The 22,227-nt window shown below is 44.5% G+C and overlaps 1 protein-coding gene across 5 annotated transcripts in view; it reads left to right on the top strand.

Annotated features, from left to right (window-relative positions):
* Positions 1-1,876: 1,876 nt before the first annotated feature.
* Positions 1,877-22,227, top strand: part of RPN2 (ribophorin II) — a 32,611-nt gene continuing 12,260 nt past the window's right edge. For 2 of the 5 annotated variants that reach the window (XM_082325845.1, XM_082325843.1), the window contains exons 1-16: positions 1,877-1,991; positions 2,080-2,282; positions 4,146-4,241; positions 4,956-5,131; positions 6,004-6,079; positions 6,468-6,602; positions 8,671-8,847; positions 9,250-9,368; positions 9,758-9,863; positions 12,287-12,378; positions 13,271-13,385; positions 14,068-14,262; positions 14,791-14,877; positions 15,444-15,539; positions 16,727-16,802; positions 17,698-17,827. In XM_082325845.1, coding sequence (XP_082181971.1) covers positions 1,919-1,991; positions 2,080-2,282; positions 4,146-4,241; positions 4,956-5,131; positions 6,004-6,079; positions 6,468-6,602; positions 8,671-8,847; positions 9,250-9,368; positions 9,758-9,863; positions 12,287-12,378; positions 13,271-13,385; positions 14,068-14,262; positions 14,791-14,877; positions 15,444-15,539; positions 16,727-16,802; positions 17,698-17,827 — 1,952 coding nt within the window. In that variant the 5' untranslated portion in view covers positions 1,877-1,918. Of the gene's footprint in view, positions 1,992-2,079; positions 2,283-4,145; positions 4,242-4,955; positions 5,132-6,003; positions 6,080-6,467; positions 6,603-8,670; positions 8,848-9,249; positions 9,369-9,757; positions 9,864-12,286; positions 12,379-13,270; positions 13,386-14,067; positions 14,263-14,790; positions 14,878-15,204; positions 15,417-15,443; positions 15,540-16,726; positions 16,803-17,697; positions 17,828-19,659; positions 19,746-21,839; positions 22,216-22,227 lie in introns of those variants that run through there. The other 3 variants (XM_082325844.1, XM_082325846.1, XM_082325847.1) reach the window with 3 other exon arrangements.

Consider the following 22,227-nt stretch of genomic DNA (forward strand, 5'->3'; position numbering starts at 1 on the left):
TCCCCCAGTGAGGCCAAGAGCCTTGTCCACGCTACACCAAACACCCTAAAACCCAGGGAGAGCAGAGGCGGAGGGGCGGTGGGACGGGTGTGTAAGCAGGAGCTGCACAGTCTCCAGGGGATCTTCCCTGGAAAGCAAAAAGCACAAGTTCCCAGTGCCCTCTGCAGGAGGAAGCACAGCCCTTTTCCCCAAATTTTGGGGCCTTCCAGGAGGGCAGTGAGCAGTGGGATGGGTGTCTGTCACACACAGCTTGCTGCGTCCCCCGTGGGAAAGCCGAGCGTGGGACAGGGACCCGGCGGCCCACCTGCCTGTCCCCAGGGGCTCGTGGGGAAGAAGCTGTTTTGCACATTGATGTGTGCATTGCTTCACTGGACAAAGTTGGGGTCCCCGATAGCATGGCTGTGGCCGTTCACAAGAGTCGCCTGAAATAATCAACACGTGGCAAATAGACGGTGCTATTTATTCTTGGGGGAAATCAAGCTTGGTTAACTGAGAGGTTTGGTTTCTGCACAGCAGAGCGGGGATTTAACCTTACACTTGTTTTTCTGACTCTTTTTATTTGGTACTTAGGGAAAAACAAGTGGGAAAAAATGAAGAGATGGAAAATAAGGCTCCCCTAAAGCAGGGATTGCTGATACAATCCCTTAAACCTCACGTGCCTCTGTGAGCGAGCAGCGCCACACAGATTCACTTGGTCACTTGCAAACGCCCTTCCTGAAGCCTCGCTGCTGCCCGGGGATCTCCCTCCCTCACCACGAACCCGCGCCGGGGGCGAGGGCAGCGCTCCCGGGGTCTCACCGATGAGGCTCACGAGAAATGCCCACTCCGGGCTGTCGGAGGTTGCTCACCCCCACGGGGAAGCGTGCAGCGGGGCACTGCCCTTTCTGCCCCTGCTTTGCTGGGAAGAGAAAGCTTTTTGGCAAGCAGCAGCCGAGGACCCGGTGGTTTTGCCAGAGGCTGGCTGTGGCGGTCAGCTGTAATTAAGAGCTGGAGGTTAATGCGGGGGGTGATGGGAGAGGCCAACACCCGCTGCCGGTTACGCGGGGGTGGCAGAGGTAACTGCATCCCGGGTGCATCAGCAGCCCCACGTTGCTCGGTGGCTGTTCTGTTGAGTCCCAGGGCATCTGGGGGTTTGCTGATGCCCCAGGAGACCACCGCCCTTCCCTCGGGCTGCAAGCGCCTTCCCACCACGGCTGCAGGGAAGATGCTGAGACACGGGCTGGCGTGGCACGACGCAGCGCGGCACGGCCCGCGGCCCGTGGCACGGTACGGCACAGCGGGTACGGCACGGCACAGCACGACGTGAAACAGCATGGCAGGGCGTCGCACAGCACGCGCTGCATCATGCGAGGTGACGTCGTGTGACACAGCGCGCCATGGCGTGGTGCAGCTTGGCATGTGAGTGTATGGCGTGATATAAAATGCCATGGCATGGCATGGCATGGCATGGCATGGCATGGCATAACATAACATAACATAACATAACATGGCATGGCATAACATAACATAACATAACATAACATAACATAACATAACATAACATAACATAACATAACATAACATAACATAACATGGCATGGCATGGCATGGCATGGACACAGCGGCCTTTACGCCGCTTCCCCTTTAAGACGTCATGACGCGCTAAGCGCCGCGGGCGGCTCGGCCAATCAGCGCAGCCCACATCCTCGCCAGGGTCCGCCCCCGCGGGCCGCCGGGAGGCCCGTACCATTCTCGCCGCTCAGGGGAGCCGCCGCTGCCGCTTCTCGGGCGGCTCCGCCGCCGCCCGGTCCCCTCCCGCCCGTTCCCCGCGTTCTGCTCTTTCGACACAGTTTCGCGGTGTCGGTAGCGGGCGCCCGTGGGGCTGACGCCCCCTCGCAAAATCCGCCGTCCCTCCCGCCTCCCCCGTGGCGCAGGCGCGATGGTGCGGACCGGGGCGCGGGGCGGAAGCGGCGCCGTGGCGCAGGCGGCGGGCGGCATCATGGCGGCGCCGGGTGAGGCGCGGGCCGCGGCGGGGAGGGGGCCGCGGGAGGGCGGCGCGGCGGGGAAGGGCCGCGGGGTAACTCGCTTGTCTCTCCGCAGGCCCGCGGCTGCGTCTGGCGGCGGCCCTCAACCTCCTCCTCCTCCTCGCCGGTGTCCGGGCCCTGGCCCCCAGCCACCGCCTCACTGCCCGCGACCTGGCCCTGCTGAGGGCGGCGCTGGAGCGGCCCTTCGCCGACGTGCAGGCCGCCTACTACTCCATCGTGGGCCTCGACAGCCTGGGGGCGCGGGTGGCGGATGAAAAGGTGAGCGGTTGAAGGCCCGTGCGGCCGCCGGTGCTGCCGCTCCCCCAGCCCGCGCTCCTCCGCCGCCGGCACCGGCTTCTCTTGCGCGCCCGAGGCCCTGCGGCTCCGCGCAAGGGTGCCTTGCCGTGCTGAGGGCCTGTAGGCGCAGCGCAGCAGCCCAAGATGAGGCAACGCGAGTGTTTCCGTCGTGCTCTGCTTTCACAGTACTGTCAGGAAAACGTAAAGCATACACGCATTGTGTTCTTAGCAGCTATCAGTGCGAGTCGTTGCTAATTACTGACAACCTTTCAGGTGTGCTGTTTGGATAAATTGCACCTTTGTCCGGGCAGTAACGTGCCACGGGCTGTCTTACACTTACCGCCTCTAAATGGCGGTATCAGGGCTCGCTCCTCCATAGCCTGCTGTGATATTACTGGAGCTGTCAATTTGTTTCACTGTTTTGTGAAAAAGATTTTTCTGCCTGTGGCACGTTTGCTTCGCTGTGCTGTTAAATAGAGCTCTCCTTATTTAGTTTCAGTTCCAACGCCGAATTCAGCCAGGTTACTCGATCTTGCCATTTTTGTAAATAAAATATATTCCTTTGTGTGCAGACTAGAAACAAAGGCTTGTGGTATCAGCATGATGCTTACTGCCCTTTGACGTCTTTAAGCATTTCTAGTTTAAATGTTGCAGGTTGTCTTTGTAACAACCCACTTACATAAGTGTACCTGCTTACGTGCACATGCATGCTTACCTGTGCACCTGAACTGTAAACATAAGCGTGCTTTTTCCTCATAAATTCAGCTAGTTCAGTGGTTCTAAACCATTTGGACTTAGTTTGTCTTTAAGCGTTGCGCATTTGCACCACAAACTCTTACCTGTGAGGCTCCTGAGGATGATGTGGCTCACCACACTGCAGCACCTTACTGTCGTCGGTTACTGGTCATCTGCGGGCTCATCTGGGAATTGCTGCTTTCGTCTCTGTCCGCGTGGCGGGGTTTTTTAATAGTTCCTAGTTTTGGCAATGATGATACAGCCTTTGCCTCTGCAGGTAAACAGTAATTAGGTATTTGTTCCTTGAGGTTTGTGATGAGACTATTTTTCTGGACAGTGTACCTCTTCACAGGGTGAGGCCATTTAAAAGGTAGAGATAGTAAAAATAATAGCTAGGTATAACACTTGAACATACGTCGGTATTCCTAGGTAACTGTAGCATTAAAATCCTGTCCTACTTGTAAAGGCCTATTCTCCACGTACATAAATCACTGGTCTTTGAGTATAAGCAGTTAAATTCTTCGTTATTTTCTGGTTAAAATGGAATCTTAATGATCTGTCTGTCTAGTTGTCAGTTAATAATAAACTGGCTACAGATGAATGAGCAGTCTCATTGCTTGCCTTCATACTATAGCTGCTTACTAAACTTTTCTTTCTATGTTTTTTGAAAGAATTTGAATTTTGAAATTCTATATTCTGCATCCATTAATGATCATGTGTGATATACAGCTGGGAAGGAAGCTTGCCCACAGAATTTCTGCTCATCTGTTCTCTATCCTGGGAGACTCCCTACTAAATACACACAAGGGACTTTTTTGATAGGTTTTATAGTTATACTCAATTTAAATTTGAATTCTGGTTGCAGTTGAGTTTATGTGAAATCGGTTATCTCTTTTAGCAGGAACCACCTTTGTGCAGCCCTTAGTAGAGTAGGATCTGAGGGGTTCTAGGCTCTGCTGCATCGCAAATATTACTAGGGATTTCGTTTGCCTTTTTTAGTATAAAAATGCACAGCAGTGTATATGAAATTATCTTAGAGTATCATTTAAATCTTCTCTCAGTGGCTTACGTCAAGACCGTTGCCGTAAGTTAACTTCTGTTTCTTCGCAGGCTGCCTGCAATTTCATCAAATCTCACGTGGACTCCAGCAGCGTTGATTCCCTCTTCTATGCTGCGCAGTCCATCCGCGTCCTGTCTGGCTGCGAGGTGAGTTTGGAGCCCTGAGCTCTGAAGACAGATGATACCAAGGAAATATTTGCTTTCATCTTTTTTGTGGTTTTATTTTATGCATAACTTCTACTTTTGCTTTCTTTTAGTGCATTGTACTCTGTTGTGTCTTAGGTAAATAACTTAGGAAGTATCTGGGAGTACTCTAAACAAGGCAAAGTGTAAAGATATAAAGAAAGTATTTGGTCCTGAGTAATTCTGAGGGGATGTTTCTTGATTAAACATTGGTGGCTAAGAAAAAAGGAGCCAGCACACTTTAACAGAATTCACAGCAGCTGTGTCAATTAAAAACTCTTTGGGTGGATGATAAACTGTTTGGGTTTAAACCTTCTGTTGAAACACTGCAAGGATACAAATGCAGGGCACCCTTGCTGAAGTGTGGGTGGGTTATCCAAGCCCCATTTTGCATCAGTACCGCCGGCTGCTGCACAATGGTGTGATGCCAGGTGAAAAGCAGTAGCAGGTTACCAGGATAAATCTGAATCATGGTTTATCCTGACTAACTGATAGTTGAGAGCAAAACTTAGGTATTTAATTAATGGAACTAAAAGGTAATGAATGATAAAGGGCTTTTTCCCAAAAGCTTATAGTAGTTCACCAGTCAAGTGTGTTGCTCCAGGAAGAAATCAGCGGTGACTAGAAGGCCTTGTTTTTCCAAGTGTGAATTGGTGTGTTCTCTGTGTTCCTCCTCAGGTTACCATTTCCAATGAGACCAGGGAGTTGCTGCTTGCAGCTGTCAGTGAGGATTCCTCAGTCACCCAGATCTTCCATGCCGTTGGGGCCCTGAGTGGCTTTGGCCTTCCTTTAGCATCTCAGGAAGCACTTAGTGCTCTTACTGCTCGTCTTAGCAAAGAAGAAAATGTGCTGGCGTAAGTCTTTCAGACGGAAACGATTCGTTGTTGCATGTTTATCCTCTAGGCAGTTGCATTTTGGAGTAAAGGGTATTTTAACGCTTAATTTTTGTAATACAGATGTACTAGAGTAAGTGCTGTGTTTTCATTTTATGGGTTTGTCCAGTTCGTTATTGTCCCTCTGGGGGCATGAAAAATATGCTTTTTGGGCTATTTTCTGTGTGGTTTTGCAAATGAGTGTATGTATTCAGTTTAGTTCAAGAATAATGGTCTGTAAAGAGGACACATCCCAAAGAAGCCTCCTCTTTTAAAAAGATTCACCACAATTTTTTTACTTAATACCCAGTCATGGTTCTGTGTCATTTATGGTTGCAATAGGCTTGATCCTCTTCCTCAGCCCTGTTGTTGGTAGGTTGGGATGCCTGTACTGTGAGGTGGAAAAAACATGCCAATAAGCAGAAGGAATCTTGGCATTTATCACCAAAGGATTAAGTAATTTTACTGTGAAAGGAGAGAATAGAGATTGCCTTAAAATCTAGGGAAGAAGAGGAAACTTTAAAATTTGCTTTGTTGATGGAAAAAATGGATTCCTGGAAGCCTCAGTAGCAAGTCTGGGGATCTGTGCTACGCAGGGATCAAAGTTCAGTTTCTTCTCTGCCTTTGAATCTGAGTTTATGGCAGCACTGATGCAGCTAAAGTGGCGTTCCCTAATGAATTCTAGGTTTCAAGTAAATCACTTCACATTCATTGCCTTGAGTCAACTGAATGCAGTAAAAGCTCTTTTACACTTCATTCAGAATAGAAACTGTAGTTGCTTTGATTTGAATGATGCTTGGCTTTTAAGGAAGTAAAATCATACAATTGCTTGGTTTTGTTTGTTGTTGTTTAAGAACCATCCAGGCTTTGGAGACGGCATCTTACTTGTCCCAGCAGGCAGATCTAAGTGGCATTGTTGAGGAGATAGAGGTAGGAACACGCTATGCTCTCTAATTATTTGGGAGTTTGTTAGATGTCTGTAGTACTAAAAGATGTATTAATGTGAAACACAAAATGAAAAGCCAGCCTGGCTAGATCCTTGCCTGCATGATGTGGGTTGGCTTGGCTCTTCCTTTCAAGCAGCTATTTCTTCTGGACTTTTAACTGCTTCACAGTGGGATAAAACACAGAAAGTCATGACTTTTAAATATAATTAAATCCACTAAAGGCTGAAGATTTCTTTTTCTTCCTGTTTCTAAATGACTATTACAAAATACCTCAGTGATCCCATACAGATACTCTTGATTACAGGCCTAACAGTAGAGTTAACTTCTGTGGATCTACTAGAATGCAATTTAAATTTTAATAACTCTGTCAGGATCTTGTTGCTCGCCTGGATGACTTGGGTGGAGTTTATCTGCAGTTTGAAGAAGGAATTGAGACTACTGCACTGTTCGTTGCTGCTGCCTATAAGCTGTCAGACCACGTGGGTACGGAGCCAGCAATGAAGGAGGTTTGTATCTGCTTTTTCCTCCCTTGCACACTGTAGCTCACAAAAAGGATCTGCCCTAGTCCCTGTTGTGCAGCGCAAGAGGCTGGTATCGCTGGGTAGAATTTCTACTGGAAAAAATAATGAGCACAGTCAGTGAAGAGGGACATCTCAGAGGGAATGCGAAGTAACAGAATCTAGGAGGAAATTCCACCTTCAAGATCACAGGCTGAATTTGCTTCATTTTTTTCTTTTTCAAATGTACAGAAGGAAATTGCAAGTGAGGCCTAGTTTTTCTTTGTTTATTGAGACAAGCTGTTGAAAAAAACCCTCTTGTTTCAGAGTTTGTTCTGGTATTTGGCACTTGTCTAGCACTTTCCAACATTTCAAAGTGTTTTGCAAATGTTATTTACCTGTGAGGAAACAGAGGTGCCCTAGTTTGGGATGCCCAAAAGGGAGACAACATTAGTATCATAGGCCTGCAGGAATCCAAATGCAAAAACTTGTTGCCTAAAAGACTGGAAATTCCTTTAGAGCTTGATTAATCTAGAAATCATTACTGCAAGCTATCCACTTAGTACTTTTTTTTTTTTTCCACAGCAAGTTAACTGAGTTAGATGTACTTTTGATTGAGAGTGGCAGCTCCCTAAAGCACAAGCCAAAGTGGCAGGGTTGAGACAGAAGCCACTGTAAGACATCTGAGTTCATTCCTGGCTCTCTTCCATGCTGCTGCCAGACTAATGCAAAGTAATTTTGATGTCATTTTCGAGGTGGTGATTCTGCTACACACAATTCAAACTGTCAGCGTCCAAATGATGTTTAAAAAAAAGACCAATTAAGGAAAATTGTTTAGTGTTGTTTCAGAATTGTGCTGTCAGAAGTGCTATTGTTGGAGCTTAAAGCTTTATCTCTTGTGAAGGGTGAGAGCGCCTCCAGAATGCCACAAAACTCTTTAAAAATTAGCATGTAGTATTTGAAAAAATAGCTCCCTTTTGTTTTTTTCTCTCTCCCCCCACCCCCCAATTTAGATTAGAATGTCAGTTGCCAATTAAGGTCTGGAGCTATGCCATGACCTCCATATAAATGAAAAACACCGCAGGATTTGCACTATGCAGGAGTTTTTTGTAGCATCTGTCTGGATGCTTTCTCTAGTTATGTCATGTACGTTGGGTAGGAGGGTGAAAATTTGAGATGCAGTGGATTTCATTTACAAGTGTTCTTTGTAGGTTACTAAATTTTATGCCTATTGCTTTATTTGGGATTGTCTTTGATTATTCTCACTTCTGATTAGAATTTAACCCACAATCCTTTGCTTGGATCAAAGTACTTGTAACCAAACCCTCTGTTTTCCAGACTAGCAGGGAGTAATGGAAGAATCTGAATAATATGGCATACCCTGCGGAGTGTGGCGCAGAGGCGCTAACCCTACAAAGTCAGACTGGAAAACCAGCTGGGGGACTCCGTCCCACTCCTACTTTGGAGAGAACAAATTAGCTCTGGCACATCCCAGAGCCAGAGCTGGCTCTGTGCTCCTGGTGGTACTGCTTTAAAGCTAATCCTCTTAGCTTGAGGACGCTGCTGAGCCGAAGGGGATAAGCCTGCATGGGCCTAGACTAGCTCCTTCCAGAGCCGTTAGGATGCTTTGCATCACCTCTCCATGGCCTTCCCAGCTTGGCAGGTAGCCAGGACATCTAGCCTGGTCCTTCTCCACTGTATGAAGACAGTTGCATGGCTCCTAGAGCCAAATTTGTCTTTTTTTCAGCTGCACGCAGTCTGGATAGTTGAGCTGACAGCATCTTCTGTTCTGAAACATGTAGTTTGAAGAGGTAGATCCAAATTCTGGTTTTGCAAGTTTTCAGTACAATTACAGCGATTGTGGTTGGAACCTCCCAGCCAAGAATAAGAATGCTAATGTGACATTCAAAAGGTAGCTAATTTTGGGTTACCTCATAACTTGACTTATTTTTAAAGCAAATGGGAAATTAAACAGTCTTCATGAATGATATTTTTATTAATAACATTATACTGAGCCAGTTTGCAATGTTGTGGTAAGCTGCTGGTGCTTACATGTGATTTGCTTTTCCTCTTTCAGGATCAAATTATCCAGTTGATGAATGCAATTTTTAGCAAGAAAAACTTTGAGACACTCTCAGAGGCCTTCAGCGTTGCTTGTGCCGCGGGTTCTTTATCCCGGAACCGCTACCACGTGCCTGTCATTATCGTCCCTGACGGACCTGCAGCTGTGTCTCACCATCAGCCTGTACTCAGGGTGAGTCCTTAGCCCCGAATTTTAACTCATTTCTTGGCTCAGTCTTTAGTGCCGTAGGTCTGGGCTGAATGTGTAAGGTGATGTCTTTCATCATCAACCTTTAGCCCCAGGACTCGGTTCCAGTAGATCTGGGGTTTTAGTGCTTTTATGAAGGGATTCTTAGGAACCTCTGCTTACCCAGGGCTTACCAGAGACTACCTCGAGAAGGCACTGTGCGGAAGTCAGCTGTGCTGATTACAAACTTCAGCTTTCCCAGTTACGTTAGAAAGAACTAGGTGAATCTGGGATGCGGGGCAGGGGGGAATTCTGGGTGTATAATGCAGAGGGGCAGTGAGTTAGCTGTGCTCCTGCGTTCCTTCTGGGACAATGGGTTTCACAGAAGTTCTTGTTTTTCTCTTGTAGCTACAAGTGACCGATGTTATGTCCCAGCCACTGACTCGAGCTATTGTAAAGCTCGACTACGCCAAGTCTGCATCTAGCAAAGCCACTGTGCTTCAACAGACAGCATTTGATCTGTCAGGGTAAGAATATAATCTTATTTTTACAGTTTGTAAGGCAAACAGGTGTTATTTAAACAGCGTCAGACTTATTTTACTTATGCATTCTTCCACCAGAGAAATGTTTGTATGATGGAAAACTCAAAACGCTGTAGTTGCGTTTGGTAGTGATGGTGAATTTCTGTTGCTTTTTCTGTTGATTGGGAATGAGGAATTGCAATGTTCTTTTGTCTTTGGGGGCGCTTTGAAGAATTCTTTTCCCACTGCACTTAGCCATGTTAGTTTTGTGCTGCGTTTGTCTGTTTGCGTGCCTAATCTAGCATATTTGGAGACTTCTTGGTAGCAAGATGTTACCTATTTGTAGGCTGCTGTTAGTGTCCTAGAGGATAACTTGCCTTTTTTTTTTTTAACAGAGACGTCTTTGAGCTGAACTTCATGAATGTGAAACCTGCAAGTGGATATTATGATTTCTCTATCAGTGTTGATGGAGATAAGCGATTTATTGCTAACAAAGTTGAGGTGGGTATGCTTTTTGGTGGCATTTTAATTCTGTGCCTATTCATTGGAATAGCTCTTTATTTATACCTGTTAAGGATGTTGCCAGTTGTATGGCATTTTTATCACATGTTTTTCTGTAATGCATTGGATTTTGACACAGGATTATGACCAGTAACCAGATTAATATATGATCAAAAGAGATTTGTTTGGATTTCAAAACTGATTTATCACTTAGATGCTGATCTGACAGCATATGAGCAAAGGCTAACAGTGGAAGTGTTTATATAGCAGCCCAAAGTAGCTATGCAAAAACGATTACTAAGAACGTTAGTTCTTCAGGGCATTCAAGATTTGAGTCTGTAAATCTCAAGTCTTGGCTAGCAGTTGTCTGGTGATTGCCTGATGTATGGAAGCTAAGCATTTGTTGTCATCTGTTTATCTGAGCTCTGCAGCCCTAGAAAAGAGTCAAGGGAGTCGTTTGGCATCTCCTAACTGTGCGTATGGTGATGCTTTTGTAGTGGAGGAACAGTGACCAAAGAAAATGCAAATGAAGTCATTTCATGTATACATACCCCCTTTTTGGTGGCAAAAGCTGTTATACCACACCTTTCTGCAGAGGAGTTTTATATAAACACTCAGAGTTTTACTTTCCTCAAGTTTGTTACAGTGAGAAGAATGTAACCTCTGTGACTATTTGTATAGTCGCCCCAGTGTCAGCAGCTGAGAATGCTCCTCTCCAGTGATGTCTATTCCGGGGGTTAGGTTTTGCCCTCGATTGCCTATTTAAGGAAAAGATTAGCTTTTAAAGTCTTCTAACATAGTCAGCTTGGAGTGGAGGAAGACACTTATTTACAACTGCTGACCTTTACTCCGTGTATCAAATTGATGTTGTCATTGTAGTAGTAATGGCACTTAGGAGTGTCAAAAGAGGATTGATTGGTCCTGCTTAAGCTGGCTGCTGGCACACAGAGGTACCGGTAGGAATGCATTAATGCTGGGGCAGCTTTGTGTGAACCGCTTCTAATAAGACACATTGTTATGGGGGAGGACTGCTGGGGGAACTGCTTTTTTTTTTTTTTCCTTACTGTTATTAGCATTAATTGTCCTTAATGCACCATCGTTTTGACAGTAATGAGCTAAACCAGTGGGTTATTACTCCAGGCAGAGACTACATTTCCTGGCATTAAAATATTTGAGAGATGTTTGTGTAGTGTTCAGTTGGAAGGGCTGTGTGCCCCAGCTCTGAGGTGCCTTCACGTAACTTTTTTAAAACGAATATTTCATTAGTCCGTCTTTCTTTGCTCCCATCTTGGAACAAACTAAGGCTTTACTAAAGTTACCCTGAGTAGTCTACATGTTAATGGATCTATTTTCAGGGGTAACCTCTGTCTTAAATTACACTTTTTGCTGTAAAGGAACTGCCAAGATTGTTGTATTTGAAGTCTGACTTGAATGGTTTGATTTATGTTTTTACACGTTTTTCCCACAGGTTCCCTGTGAATTATTTTTCAGGGTGAGGGTGTGGGGCTGGTTCCCATGAGCAAACCTGTAATAACAAATCGTAGTATATGATGAAAAATGTCTTGGCAATGAAACTTTAATTCTCCAGGGGAGCATTTGTAAGCTGTGAGAACAAATGTGCTAATTAAAAAGTACAGACTGCAGTAACTGCTTATGTTTGAGAGGAGGATTGAAATCGGTCAAAGCCAGTGAGGTTCAGTGCCTAGATGGTCTGTGGTTTGGGACTGGGGAGAGGGCAGGAAGCCGTTTCTCTGCTTGGGGTTTATAGTGCACTTAGCACAAAGCAGTGTGATAAATGGCAGGGCCTTATTGGCTGCCCTGCACTAAGTGATAAATGCTGTGACTCCGAAGGAAGGCTTGCTGAACAAAGTGCAGGTCTGCAGAAGTGTTCTGGCTTTTGCCTGCTGGTAATAAAATCAGCAGAAACCTGTTAGGCTTTAGGAGCCAACAAAGGCATAACTGGTTGCTGTCCGGAGACCTCTCTCATCTCAGATTGCTTCCCAGTAAGCAGAAGTACATATGCGCATGCAGTTTTAAGTTGTATCATATGTGATGTAATCTTTAACAGCTAGTTTTTGCTAGTTCAAAAGGAAAACTAGTTGGATCTGGATAGTGGGACTGTTTCATTAAAAACAGTTCTCCAAAGGGAAGCTAACTCCAGCATGACTGAGAAGCTGGTGTCTTTAGAGCTGGCTGCTTGTGCAGGGGGGAAGGGGATGGGTTAGGGTTAGTGACTGATGCAGGAGCTTTGCCAGAAGGTAAATTGCTGTAGATCCTTCTGTTCAGGTTAGGTTCTGTCTTTGGCTTAGTGTAAGACCCTCTTTGGGGAAGGGCACAGAAGAGCTAAAGCTTCTGCAATGAACTTGACGATAATTAGTATATGTAGAGTGCTCTGAGTAATTTTCTGTTGTGTTTTGTTGCAGCTGAAAGTAAAAGTTTCCACGGAAGTTGGGATTACTAATGTAGATCTTTCTACTGTGGATAAAGATCAGAGCATTGCACCAAAAACAACCAGGTAAAACGACTCAGTGTGTGCGATCCTTTAAGGGGCAACTCTGGCTCTAGACTGGAGGTCTTCTGATCTCTACCTACTTCAGCTAAACCAGAGGAATCTTGTATTGGAATCACTACAGAGTTATACCCATGCTGTTTCTCTTAAACCTGTGAGTTCATTGGGAGAATACTGATTATTTTTATAGGTGGTTTTCCTTAATACTGAAATAAGGAAGGCAGGCAACCTGAGTCTTCTGTTCCTTTGTTGGCACCTCTCCGTAGCGAAAGCAAGTTAAAAGAATTCTGCTAATGTTTCTGGTATTATTGGGCTTCGGTAGAGATGCTCTATATGTACACTATACATGTACGCTGTATTTGGGGGGTGTGGCTGTACCATTGCTAGGTGTACTTGAACTTAATGTCATTGGTTTTTTAACTGACATCAGTTAGAATGTAATGTATGGAATTTGAGTTAGGTTGCACAGCCTCACTGAGGCCCCTCCGTGTGTGTTGATACAGCCTTCCTGTGCTGAAGTTTGAGTGTCTGTTTTTTCTGTTCTGCTGCCATCACACCTTTGGTTGTAGCGTAGCGTTGACTGAATGGAATGTGGGGTGTAGTATTAGCAAAACCTTCTTCTGGTGCTCCTTTGAACCTTATAACAAACAACTATTTTACTTGAAAATGGGCAAGGTATGTAGCTCACAAAAATCCTACTAAAAAAATTCCATTCACTTCTTTAAATTAAATTTGTGATGGGAGAGAGACGTGTTAGTTCACCTGATTTTTTGATAAAATAGCTCATCTATGCTGAGTAGACTGCGGTACTGCTAGACAGGCTTGCATGCCTTGGTTTTGTTGAACGCCAGGCCTTCTCTTGGAAGATCACCTCAACTCTGGTTTTTTTTCCTCCTAGGGTAGCTTACCCAGCCAAAGCCAAGGGCTCATTCACTGCTGACAGCCATCAGAATTTTGCTTTATCCTTCCAGCTGATAGACGTGAACAGTGGAGCTGAACTCATCCCTCACCAGGTTAGGGCAAATTTTTGTCACTGCAGTGTCACCGAGATGTTCCATCTTGAAGCATCTGAGGTGACAGTTGCTCTTGAAAAGATTTGATGGGTTTTGAGAAGCCTTATGTTTCTGACATGGACTGTGAAAGATCACTGATCTTGGTAGATGGGAAGCAGATTCAGTTCATTTGTTTTGGCTGTATGTTAAGTGAAGCCTCTTCTGGCTCTGGTGCTGTGTCTTATTTAACTCAACAAAATGAGTGCAGGTAGCCTGCACTGTAAAAGCACAGTTCTGATTTTTTGATATAGATTGCTTGCTGAAAAAGTCCTTGAATGTAGACTTTCTTTAAAATTTTATTTTTTCTGTATAAAATAGAACAAAAGGGGGAAAAAACCCAACAAAACCCATATATGCCTGCATCCCTCTTGTGCACTGTTGCATATACTCTGTTGAGTAACATCCAGTATGTTGCCCTGTACCCCACGTGGGCCACTGGACGGTCTTGGTCCCGTGGTAATGACGTTACTCGAAGAGACACAGACTTTGCTGATTTGCAGGAATCTAGACACCAGGGCTCCCAGTTTATACTCCAACTTTTGTTAATGTTGTGCTTTTTGATTTGGGGGTAAATCTCTTATTTTGCTGGCATTTCTAAACACACTATGAGATATTCCAGAAATGTTACGATCTTTCCTTTCAGACTTTTGTCCGACTTCACAACCAAAAGACTGGGCAGGAGGTAGTGTTTGTTGCAGAACCAGATAGCAAGAACGTATACAAGTTTGAACTGGATACCTCTGAAAGAAAGACTGAATTTGACTCTGCCTCTGGTACCTACACTCTTTACTTGATAATTGGAGATGCCACTCTGGAAAATCCAATCCTGTGGAATGTGGTATGTAGCTGGAAGTGTGGTGATGTCATTTTGAGATTACTGGTAGTCTAACAGGAGGGCATGGTGCAGGCTTGGAAGAAAAAAGCTCAAATGTTTTGTTCTTTGTAGTGAACCAGAATCCTTTTGGCCATTTATGGGCTCTGAGGTTTGCTGTTCATTTTAAGTTTTTAGGTAGGTATTAAAGCAAGATAGAAATGAACATTCATTTCATCATGTGGTGGAACAGAAACTTCAGAACATTTATGGGTTTGATTGTAGTTTCACAGCAAGCACTTCAAGGTTTAGCCTTTCTGTGCTTGCTATGCTGGAAATAAGTCCAGTTCTTAGTGATGGGTGAATGGCATTACTGCCTCTGTTTAGGAGAAATTGCTTCTTAAAAAATCTGGTGGCTTTTTCTTAGTTTCCTTTAAAAATCATGTCAATCATAGATTGACAAATAAGGAAATAGGCCACAGTAATGGTATAGGTTTTATACAACTTTTAATACATTAAGATCAAACTTCATGAGGCTGCACGATTTCATTTCAGGCTGATGTTGTGATTAAATTCCCAGAAGAGGACGCACCATCCACAGTCCAGTCCAAGAACCTCTTTGTTCCCAAACCTGAAATCCAGGTACAGTCAAAAACAAAAATTATGTGCGGAGATGGGGGAGCTAGTCCTACTAGTATTATTTATTCTCATCGTAATTTATTTTTGAAAGGTCATCTCTCATTAAAAAAAAAAAAATACTGTGTAAGTACTGTAATTAAAGGAAGACCAGAGTTACTGCTTAATGGAAAGAAATTTGTTGCAGTCCTCTGGAGCATGTATAAATAAGCTGTGTGTCCTACCTGTGAGAGAGCAACTGGTGTCACTGAGAAGATTCAAACATGAAAATTTGATTAGGTAAGCACCGCAGAAAGCTCTCTGCCTCTGAAGATTTCTCTTGCTTCATTCCAGCTATCTGTGCTGATGAAAAGCTAACAAGTGCTTCTGTGAGTGCAAGAAGTTAACTGTGCCAGAGATCAAATGTGCAGAGACTGGAATAGACACTACTTTAAGGAGTCAGTCTTTGCCTTAAGAGGAATGCTCATCCTCCAGAGGAACATCTGGGAAGAGCACCAGGGCTGCAGCTGGTCCTCTGGGGAGCTGCTCTGTTGGAATACTCCTGCTTATGAGTTGGTTTTGTCTGTTTGCAGCACCTCTTCAGGGAACCTGAGAAGAGGCCTCCCACTGTGGTATCTAACACTTTCACAGCATTGATTCTTTCCCCCCTGCTTTTGCTGCTCATTCTGGTGAGTGAACTGGGCCACAGAAGAAGAAAACTTTTTCCCATCCAGTCCAAGGTCACTTAGGAGGTTGGCCAGCTAAACTTCGTATTATAACTCGGTTAATCATGACTAGCACAGCAGCGCTGCAGTCGTAGCTAGCAAATGTCAGTGCAGAGAGTTGGTCTGGTATTGTCTCTTTCTTAAACTGTTGGTTTTTTGGGGGGTTTTTTGAGTTTATAGTGAAAACAGAAAAAGGCTGCTGCCACGTAGAAGTAGGTGGGGTGAGTTTCTTCAGTGTGCTTCTGCTAGGGATGTTGAATAACAGTGGGCAGATTAAGTTATAACTATCGTTAGACTTCCACAGGAAAAAAAGCAGTGATTCTGCCTCGCACTTAATATATCCATCGTAACATCTGCGTTACTTAATCCTATCAGATTGATTCCCATTTATGGACGTAATGGGCATTTGTGTGTCTGTAGTTGAAACATCTACTGTTATTCGCTGTATCATCAGATCAGTGTTTTGAACTTAACGCAATACAAAAATCTCATCTAGGCAAGTTAAATTACTCCTTATTTGGAGGATGAAACCGATCCCTTTACTTGCTTGGCAGTAATTTCCCATTAGCTAGTCTCGCTGAAAGCTGGCATTCAGGTAGTCGTGTCCACTGGGCTCTGAAGTTCACAATATACATGTTGATGACACTTTAATGAAAAATCTCATTGCTACTGCTCTTGTTTTCCATCATTCATGCCTTTCTCTTTTGTACTCTAAAAACTAAAATTGTTTTTATGAGCACACAGCTTGTATCTATAGCTGTTGTTTTGCTGAGTCCAAAACCAGAACCTTACCTTTTTTGTCTTTTAATTAAAAATTAATTCAGCTGGGTAGAAATAGCAATGTTTATTTTTCTGGAGAATGTAGATTTGGAGCAATACCCTCTCATCAGTTTAAGAAAGATAATCGAGGAACTGCCTTTGGTCAGTCAGAAGCAGCAGGAGAAATTTTCACTGTCAGAGCTCAACAGTGCTGTCTCTAGCAAAATTACTGCTCTGTCCTCTTGTGATAGAAAACAAGTGCTTCTGTAGAGAGTACACCATATTCATTGAAGAAATTAAAGCAAACAGGCTTGAAAGATACTGAAGTTTAAAATAAAAGCTTCTGTTTACAAGGCTGTTGGTAACTTGGGTTTTGTTTCTTTTCCTTGTAGTGGATAAAGATAGGTGCCAACATCTCCAACTTCAGCTTTGCTCCCAGCACCATTGTTTTTCACATGGGACATGCTGGTAAGTGTCAGAGGCTTTCTGCTTTGTTTGACCTTCTCACCTGAGAGTTACAGATGAGAGCCCTGCTGGTTAATGGGCTTGCGGTCTATTAACTATAATGACATAATAGCATAACATTTGTTCTCTTGTTTTCATCTGCCTTCCTGCTTTTCATGATTGTTAATATGGTGATAAACCTGTTTGGCCATCAGCTTATAACAGCGGTCATTATCTGGGCTCCTCTCACACACCATTTATCTGTACTTAATAGAACTTCTTATTTCCAGAGGTCACACTTTCTTTATTGCATGTTTATCCTTTGTAAGCAGGGAGTTTCTGTGGGGATTGAAACCTGCAGGTCTGCTGTCTGTATCTTTTCTGTAAAGCTTTTCCTGTGAAAGCTGCTCTTGTTCTTTGGCAGGACCATTTTTTTTTCATCAATTTTATTGTGCCCTTGGTTGCGTGGTTATTTACTGTCTTGACAGAATTTCAAGAGCGTAGCAGGTTGGGAGAACATTGGATCTACTGTTTCCCAAATGAATGTTGCTTAATCCAAGCTAGTTTCCTTGGAAGCTTTATAAAGCTGTAAGCTTCTACACATGTGCGAAGGTTAATATCCTCTATTGAAATCCAGAGTATCCTCCTCCTTAATAGCCCTTAATGTCTATAATATGTCCATAATTCTGTCACAAGAGGGTTGCTTGCAAGCCATCAGTGTCACATTTTTCTCCAGTATGGAGACTCAGCTGCCTTCTTCCCCTGGCAATAATGTATAGTCTTTAGATCTGCCATTTCAGAGCTTCAGAGAAAACCAATGCTTAGGCCTGGCAGTACAACGTAATAATTCTTCTGAGGATAACGAATCATTGATCTTTGACATGCAATTTCAGCCATGGGCTCTGTCTCTTTTTCACAGCAATGTTGGGACTCATGTATGTCTACTGGACTCAGCTCAACATGTTCCAGACTCTGAAGTACTTGGCCATTTTGGGTGGCGTCACATTCCTGGCAGGCAACAGGATGCTGGCTCAGAAAGCAGTAAAACGGTAAGCCAGGGATGGAGGCGTTGGTGGGAGCTGCTTTTAAAATCAGTGTGGAGGAGATCACATTGATGCTATCCTGTGTCAGTAACCGATACAGTAATGAAGGATGCTCTTGGCTCTTGGATCTTGTATGTGGGGATGGGCTGCTTGGTCCTGCTTTCTTTCCCACTGATTAGGGCAGGGAGCTGCTCTCACCGAGATAGAGCTAACTGCTCCTTCAGAGAGAACGGTCCGTGTGGCCGCTTGCTGAAGCGATCAGGCACACGGAGAAAGCAAAGGGTGGAAGTATGTGCACTTTGACATGGGAAAACCCACATTTGGCGAGATGCATTCACTGGCAAATTTGTTTTACTACGTGATATATCAAGCTCTTACGGTATTGTTAGATAACGAAAGCCACTATAAATGCAGAAGAGGCCCAACTCTTCTGTAGCTGTGCTTGTGAGATGAATTTCAAGATGAGGAAAGTAAAGGTGGGGGTATCTTAGTGCTGTCTTCCCCTACCTAAGTGGCGATTATAGAGAAAAGGGAAGCAGATGCTTATTGGAGGTGTGCAGCAACAGACAAAGTGCAACACGGGCAAGCAAAACCAGGGAAAATTCTGGTAAATGGTAGGGATACAACATTCATTTCTGTACCGGCATTGGACTGATTCTTCACACTTGTGTCTTCTGCCACGCAGTGTCTTGTGAATGTGCCATGGCTTAGGCAGCCTGCAGGCAGTTTGCTGACCCAAGCTGCCAATACAGTGCATTAATTAGAGGTCGAACCGTTCCCTTTCCTTCACTTCTGCCACATGGGGTTTTCATATTTTAGCCCTTTTGTACTAACGTAGAGTTTGGCTTTGAAGATGATCTTATTGACCTGCTTTGCTGTCAAACCTGTGCTTTTCTTGCTTTCCCCTTTTTGAGCCACTAGGAGTTGTGTATCCTTGCATACCTATTTGCATAGATATCCCTGGGTTCTCACTTTTTTGATTACACTGTATTAAAACCAGGACAAGAGCTGTAAAAAAACCCCACAGGAATATAATTTTCAGGGGTTTTGCAATGATTTGTTGTCTTTAAAACATCTCTACTTGCATGGCTGTAGCAGGGAGGGTGATTATTGTAGTCAACCCTTTCCGTTCCATCCTCCCAGCTTTCTCAGCCTTGCTGCCTTGGATGTCCAGCCCTCTCCACTGTGGCACTTTCTCTTGTTAGCATAACAGTTCCTACTGGGATTTTGTTGCCAACGGTGCTGTGTTATGTCATTTAATAATATTTCCTTTTTAATTTAAAGAGTAATGATAAAATCATTATTAATTACAGATTGCCTAGGATACAGATTTAGGGAAAAAAGAATACAATGAAGCTTACTTCTAAGTGTCTTCACTCAACCAGGGCTTCTGTTAGCACATAAATGCAGGTGGTTGGTTCCTACTTCAAAACACTGCAGGGGGTGTCTGTATGCTTTTTCACTGTAAATGACATGAAGCTGCAACTACAATGGCAAATTTGAAAGTAAAACTTCTACCTTAGGCTAAAGTTAAACCCTTTGTACATGACTTTAAAGTTCAAACAGACATCTTTTTGTTAACGTGCTGCTAGCCTGTCTCAGATGTTGAAGTGCAGTGATAATTAACTAGATTGCACTTTGAGGCAAAGCTGCTGTTCCACTATGGGGACTGCTGGCGGGGGTGGGAAGGGGGACTGTATAAACCATGTTTTTACAGAAGTTACCAGAAGGCCTGGTTTTGCTTTCTGCATTTCTGTCGCTGGCTCTGGCTCCTGGAGCAGGGCTGTTTTCCTCCTTCCTATCTTCTCTGAACCTTTCTTCCTCTCTCCTTTTGGCAGGATCGCTGCAGAGCAGAGCAGTAGGTTGGCAAAGTATAGAACGCTGCGGTAAAAGGGGGTTTTGCTAGTGACCAGCTCTTCTAGAAGTAAGGGCCTTTTTTGGAATTTGCCTTTCCTGGGCATGCTGCCTGTTTCATTTCACATCATCGCTCACTCCTTGTGCGAAAAGATATCTGAGCTGAAGCTGCTTCCTTCCAACATCGTTCATTGGGCTTTAAATCAGTCCTTGGGTGTCCTTGGCTGCAGCTGGGTTTGCATATTAGCAGTACGTGTCCTCTGAGACTAAACTGCCTTTCTGTGATTTCCTTAATCACCTGAAGTCTGTATGGTAATATGTGCCCATGTGAATATGCTGTCTTGGGCACCAAGCAGCTATCAAGTGATGAAATAAACCTAGTTTAAGCAGTGTTGTTCCTGTAAATTAATTATTAGTAACGTCGGCTGGAGAACATGATGAAAATGGCTGATATCTGGGCTGTTCCCATCCTGCCGTTGGTACTGCCTATGCCCATCTGCAGTATTCTGGTTATTCAGCTGCCCGGCACTCTGAATTACATCCTCACTTGGGGTGGTGAGAGCTCTGTGTGCAGCAGAGCCAGGTCAGCACCGCATCATTCAGCTGAGAACACAACTCAATCCAGGGTTCACCCTCCTGTTAGACTGAACTGGTGGCGATGGCTCAGTCAGCGGCAGCAGCAGCAGCCAGCCCCCTCCGTTCAATACAATCACCTGATAGGTCTCCATTATCATTTACCAGTGCAAAACCCTTCGTTTCCTTTCATTCTGAGCAGGTAAGGTCCCAGTTTGCTATATCCACAGTGGCGTAGGAGGCAGAACTGCCTGCTGGTCTGCATGCTGCCCAATTCTGAATGTGTGTGTGTGTGTGGCTTCATGTCTCGGTCAGTGCACTGTTTTATTTTGGGGAAGGGAGAGAGCATCTGGGACAAGCCCTGTGATGGGACTGAAATCACAACAAGCTGCACTGGTACCTTTCATGAGCATCTGCTTTCTCTCATGTTCATAGTCAGTGCTCCAGGCACACACGCACAGAGTGCGTTGAACGGAGCTCGGTTTTGTGGTGCAAAACAAAACCAGCGTGGGTGGCTGTGTCGCAGAAACGATGTGCGCTGTGGTATAAGCTCCTGTCTGCGGATCAGATAGTATGGAGGATGGTTTCATGAAAATCACCTATGGAGAATTTGGCATCGTGTCCCATAGAAAAGCACCCTGTTACTATCTCTTCTCTCCCTGGCGTGTTTTCAGGTATTTGAGCACAGAACAAGCTATGACAAGTAACTGGAGATGGCTGTCACTTGTTCTAGTAGATGAATGCTGGCTGCACCCTGGCTGTGTTTGCTGGGGCTGTTCTGGTCCCCGGCCGCTTCTTTTTACTATAGCTTTGGGCCAGTGGTTTCAACTTTTTAGTGGCCTGTTAACACGTGCCTCACAAGTGTGTTCTCCACAGCTTGCATGTTTTCTGTTCCTCAGCCTGGTATGTTAACTCCTTAATTCCCCGTGGGCTGTGAGTAATCCTGGAAGATCTTGCAAATAACTTACTATCCACAAAGCGTAAGTTAGGTTTTGCTGCCATGCGCAGTCACAAACATTTTTCCTTATTGCTGGGTTTTGTGATGCTCCAGATACATGTCAGTTAAGACTGTATTGTTACCAGCTTCTGGGGCTGGACTGTCAAGTGCTCAGCATCCATAGCTATGCCTGTGTCTGGCGTCTTGAAGAGAAAAGGGCCCCAAAAAGATGGGTCTGCTGTGCCCACATTAGATTACTTCATCTTGGGGATGTGAAGATCTTTTCTTTGTGTTTACATGGACCAGATGATTCCAAGTGGATAGATGGGCCCTATTTAAAGTAGAGGAGTGGTTAAGGTACCCGCAGGCTTTGCGTTCAGCCCTGCTTTTTTGTTCAGTTCCGTATTTTACAAGGCTCATTCATCCCTTTTGCACCAGAAATTAACCTTCATTTTGTCTGACCATTTCCATCCTCCTTGAATTCAGTCCTCCCTTCCATTGCAGTACTGGTTTTATCACCCCAATAAGCTTCCTCTGAGAAGCTTATCTGACAAGCTTCCTTTGAGAGAGAATGAGGGGTCTGGGGACATTTTTACTGTGCAAGCAAGTGCTTTGTTGCCTGGAAGAGTTAATTTTCTGGATTTTTCTTTCCAGGACACACTAGTACCAGAAGAATGGAAGAAACGGGGAAAAACAAAGCAAATGCCTTCAGAACAGAAGTGAATAAATAACTGAAAGACCAGAAGAAGGAAGGCAGAAGCAGATTATTTTTTTTATATATTAAGTCAAAAGGGTGCCAGTTATAGCTTTTTTAAAAATGTGATTTTCATCGTTGTGTTCATGCTCCTTGAGTGCTTTTCATATGAATCCGGAAAATCCTTTCTTCCCTGGATCCTCCCCCCTCTTTCTCCCAGGACGTTTGAATTTCCTTTAGAAAAAGAGGAAGAAGAAAATACAATTCTACCTTTCCCCAGGTGCCCTCTCCTCATCCTAAACAATTTGTGAATAAAGAGGAAAGAATGGTCCTGAATTTTGTTTTTTG

Source organism: Platalea leucorodia (assembly GCF_965183815.1).
Source record: "Platalea leucorodia genome assembly, chromosome: 13".
In the NCBI taxonomy this organism is placed as follows: domain Eukaryota; kingdom Metazoa; phylum Chordata; class Aves; order Pelecaniformes; family Threskiornithidae; genus Platalea; species Platalea leucorodia.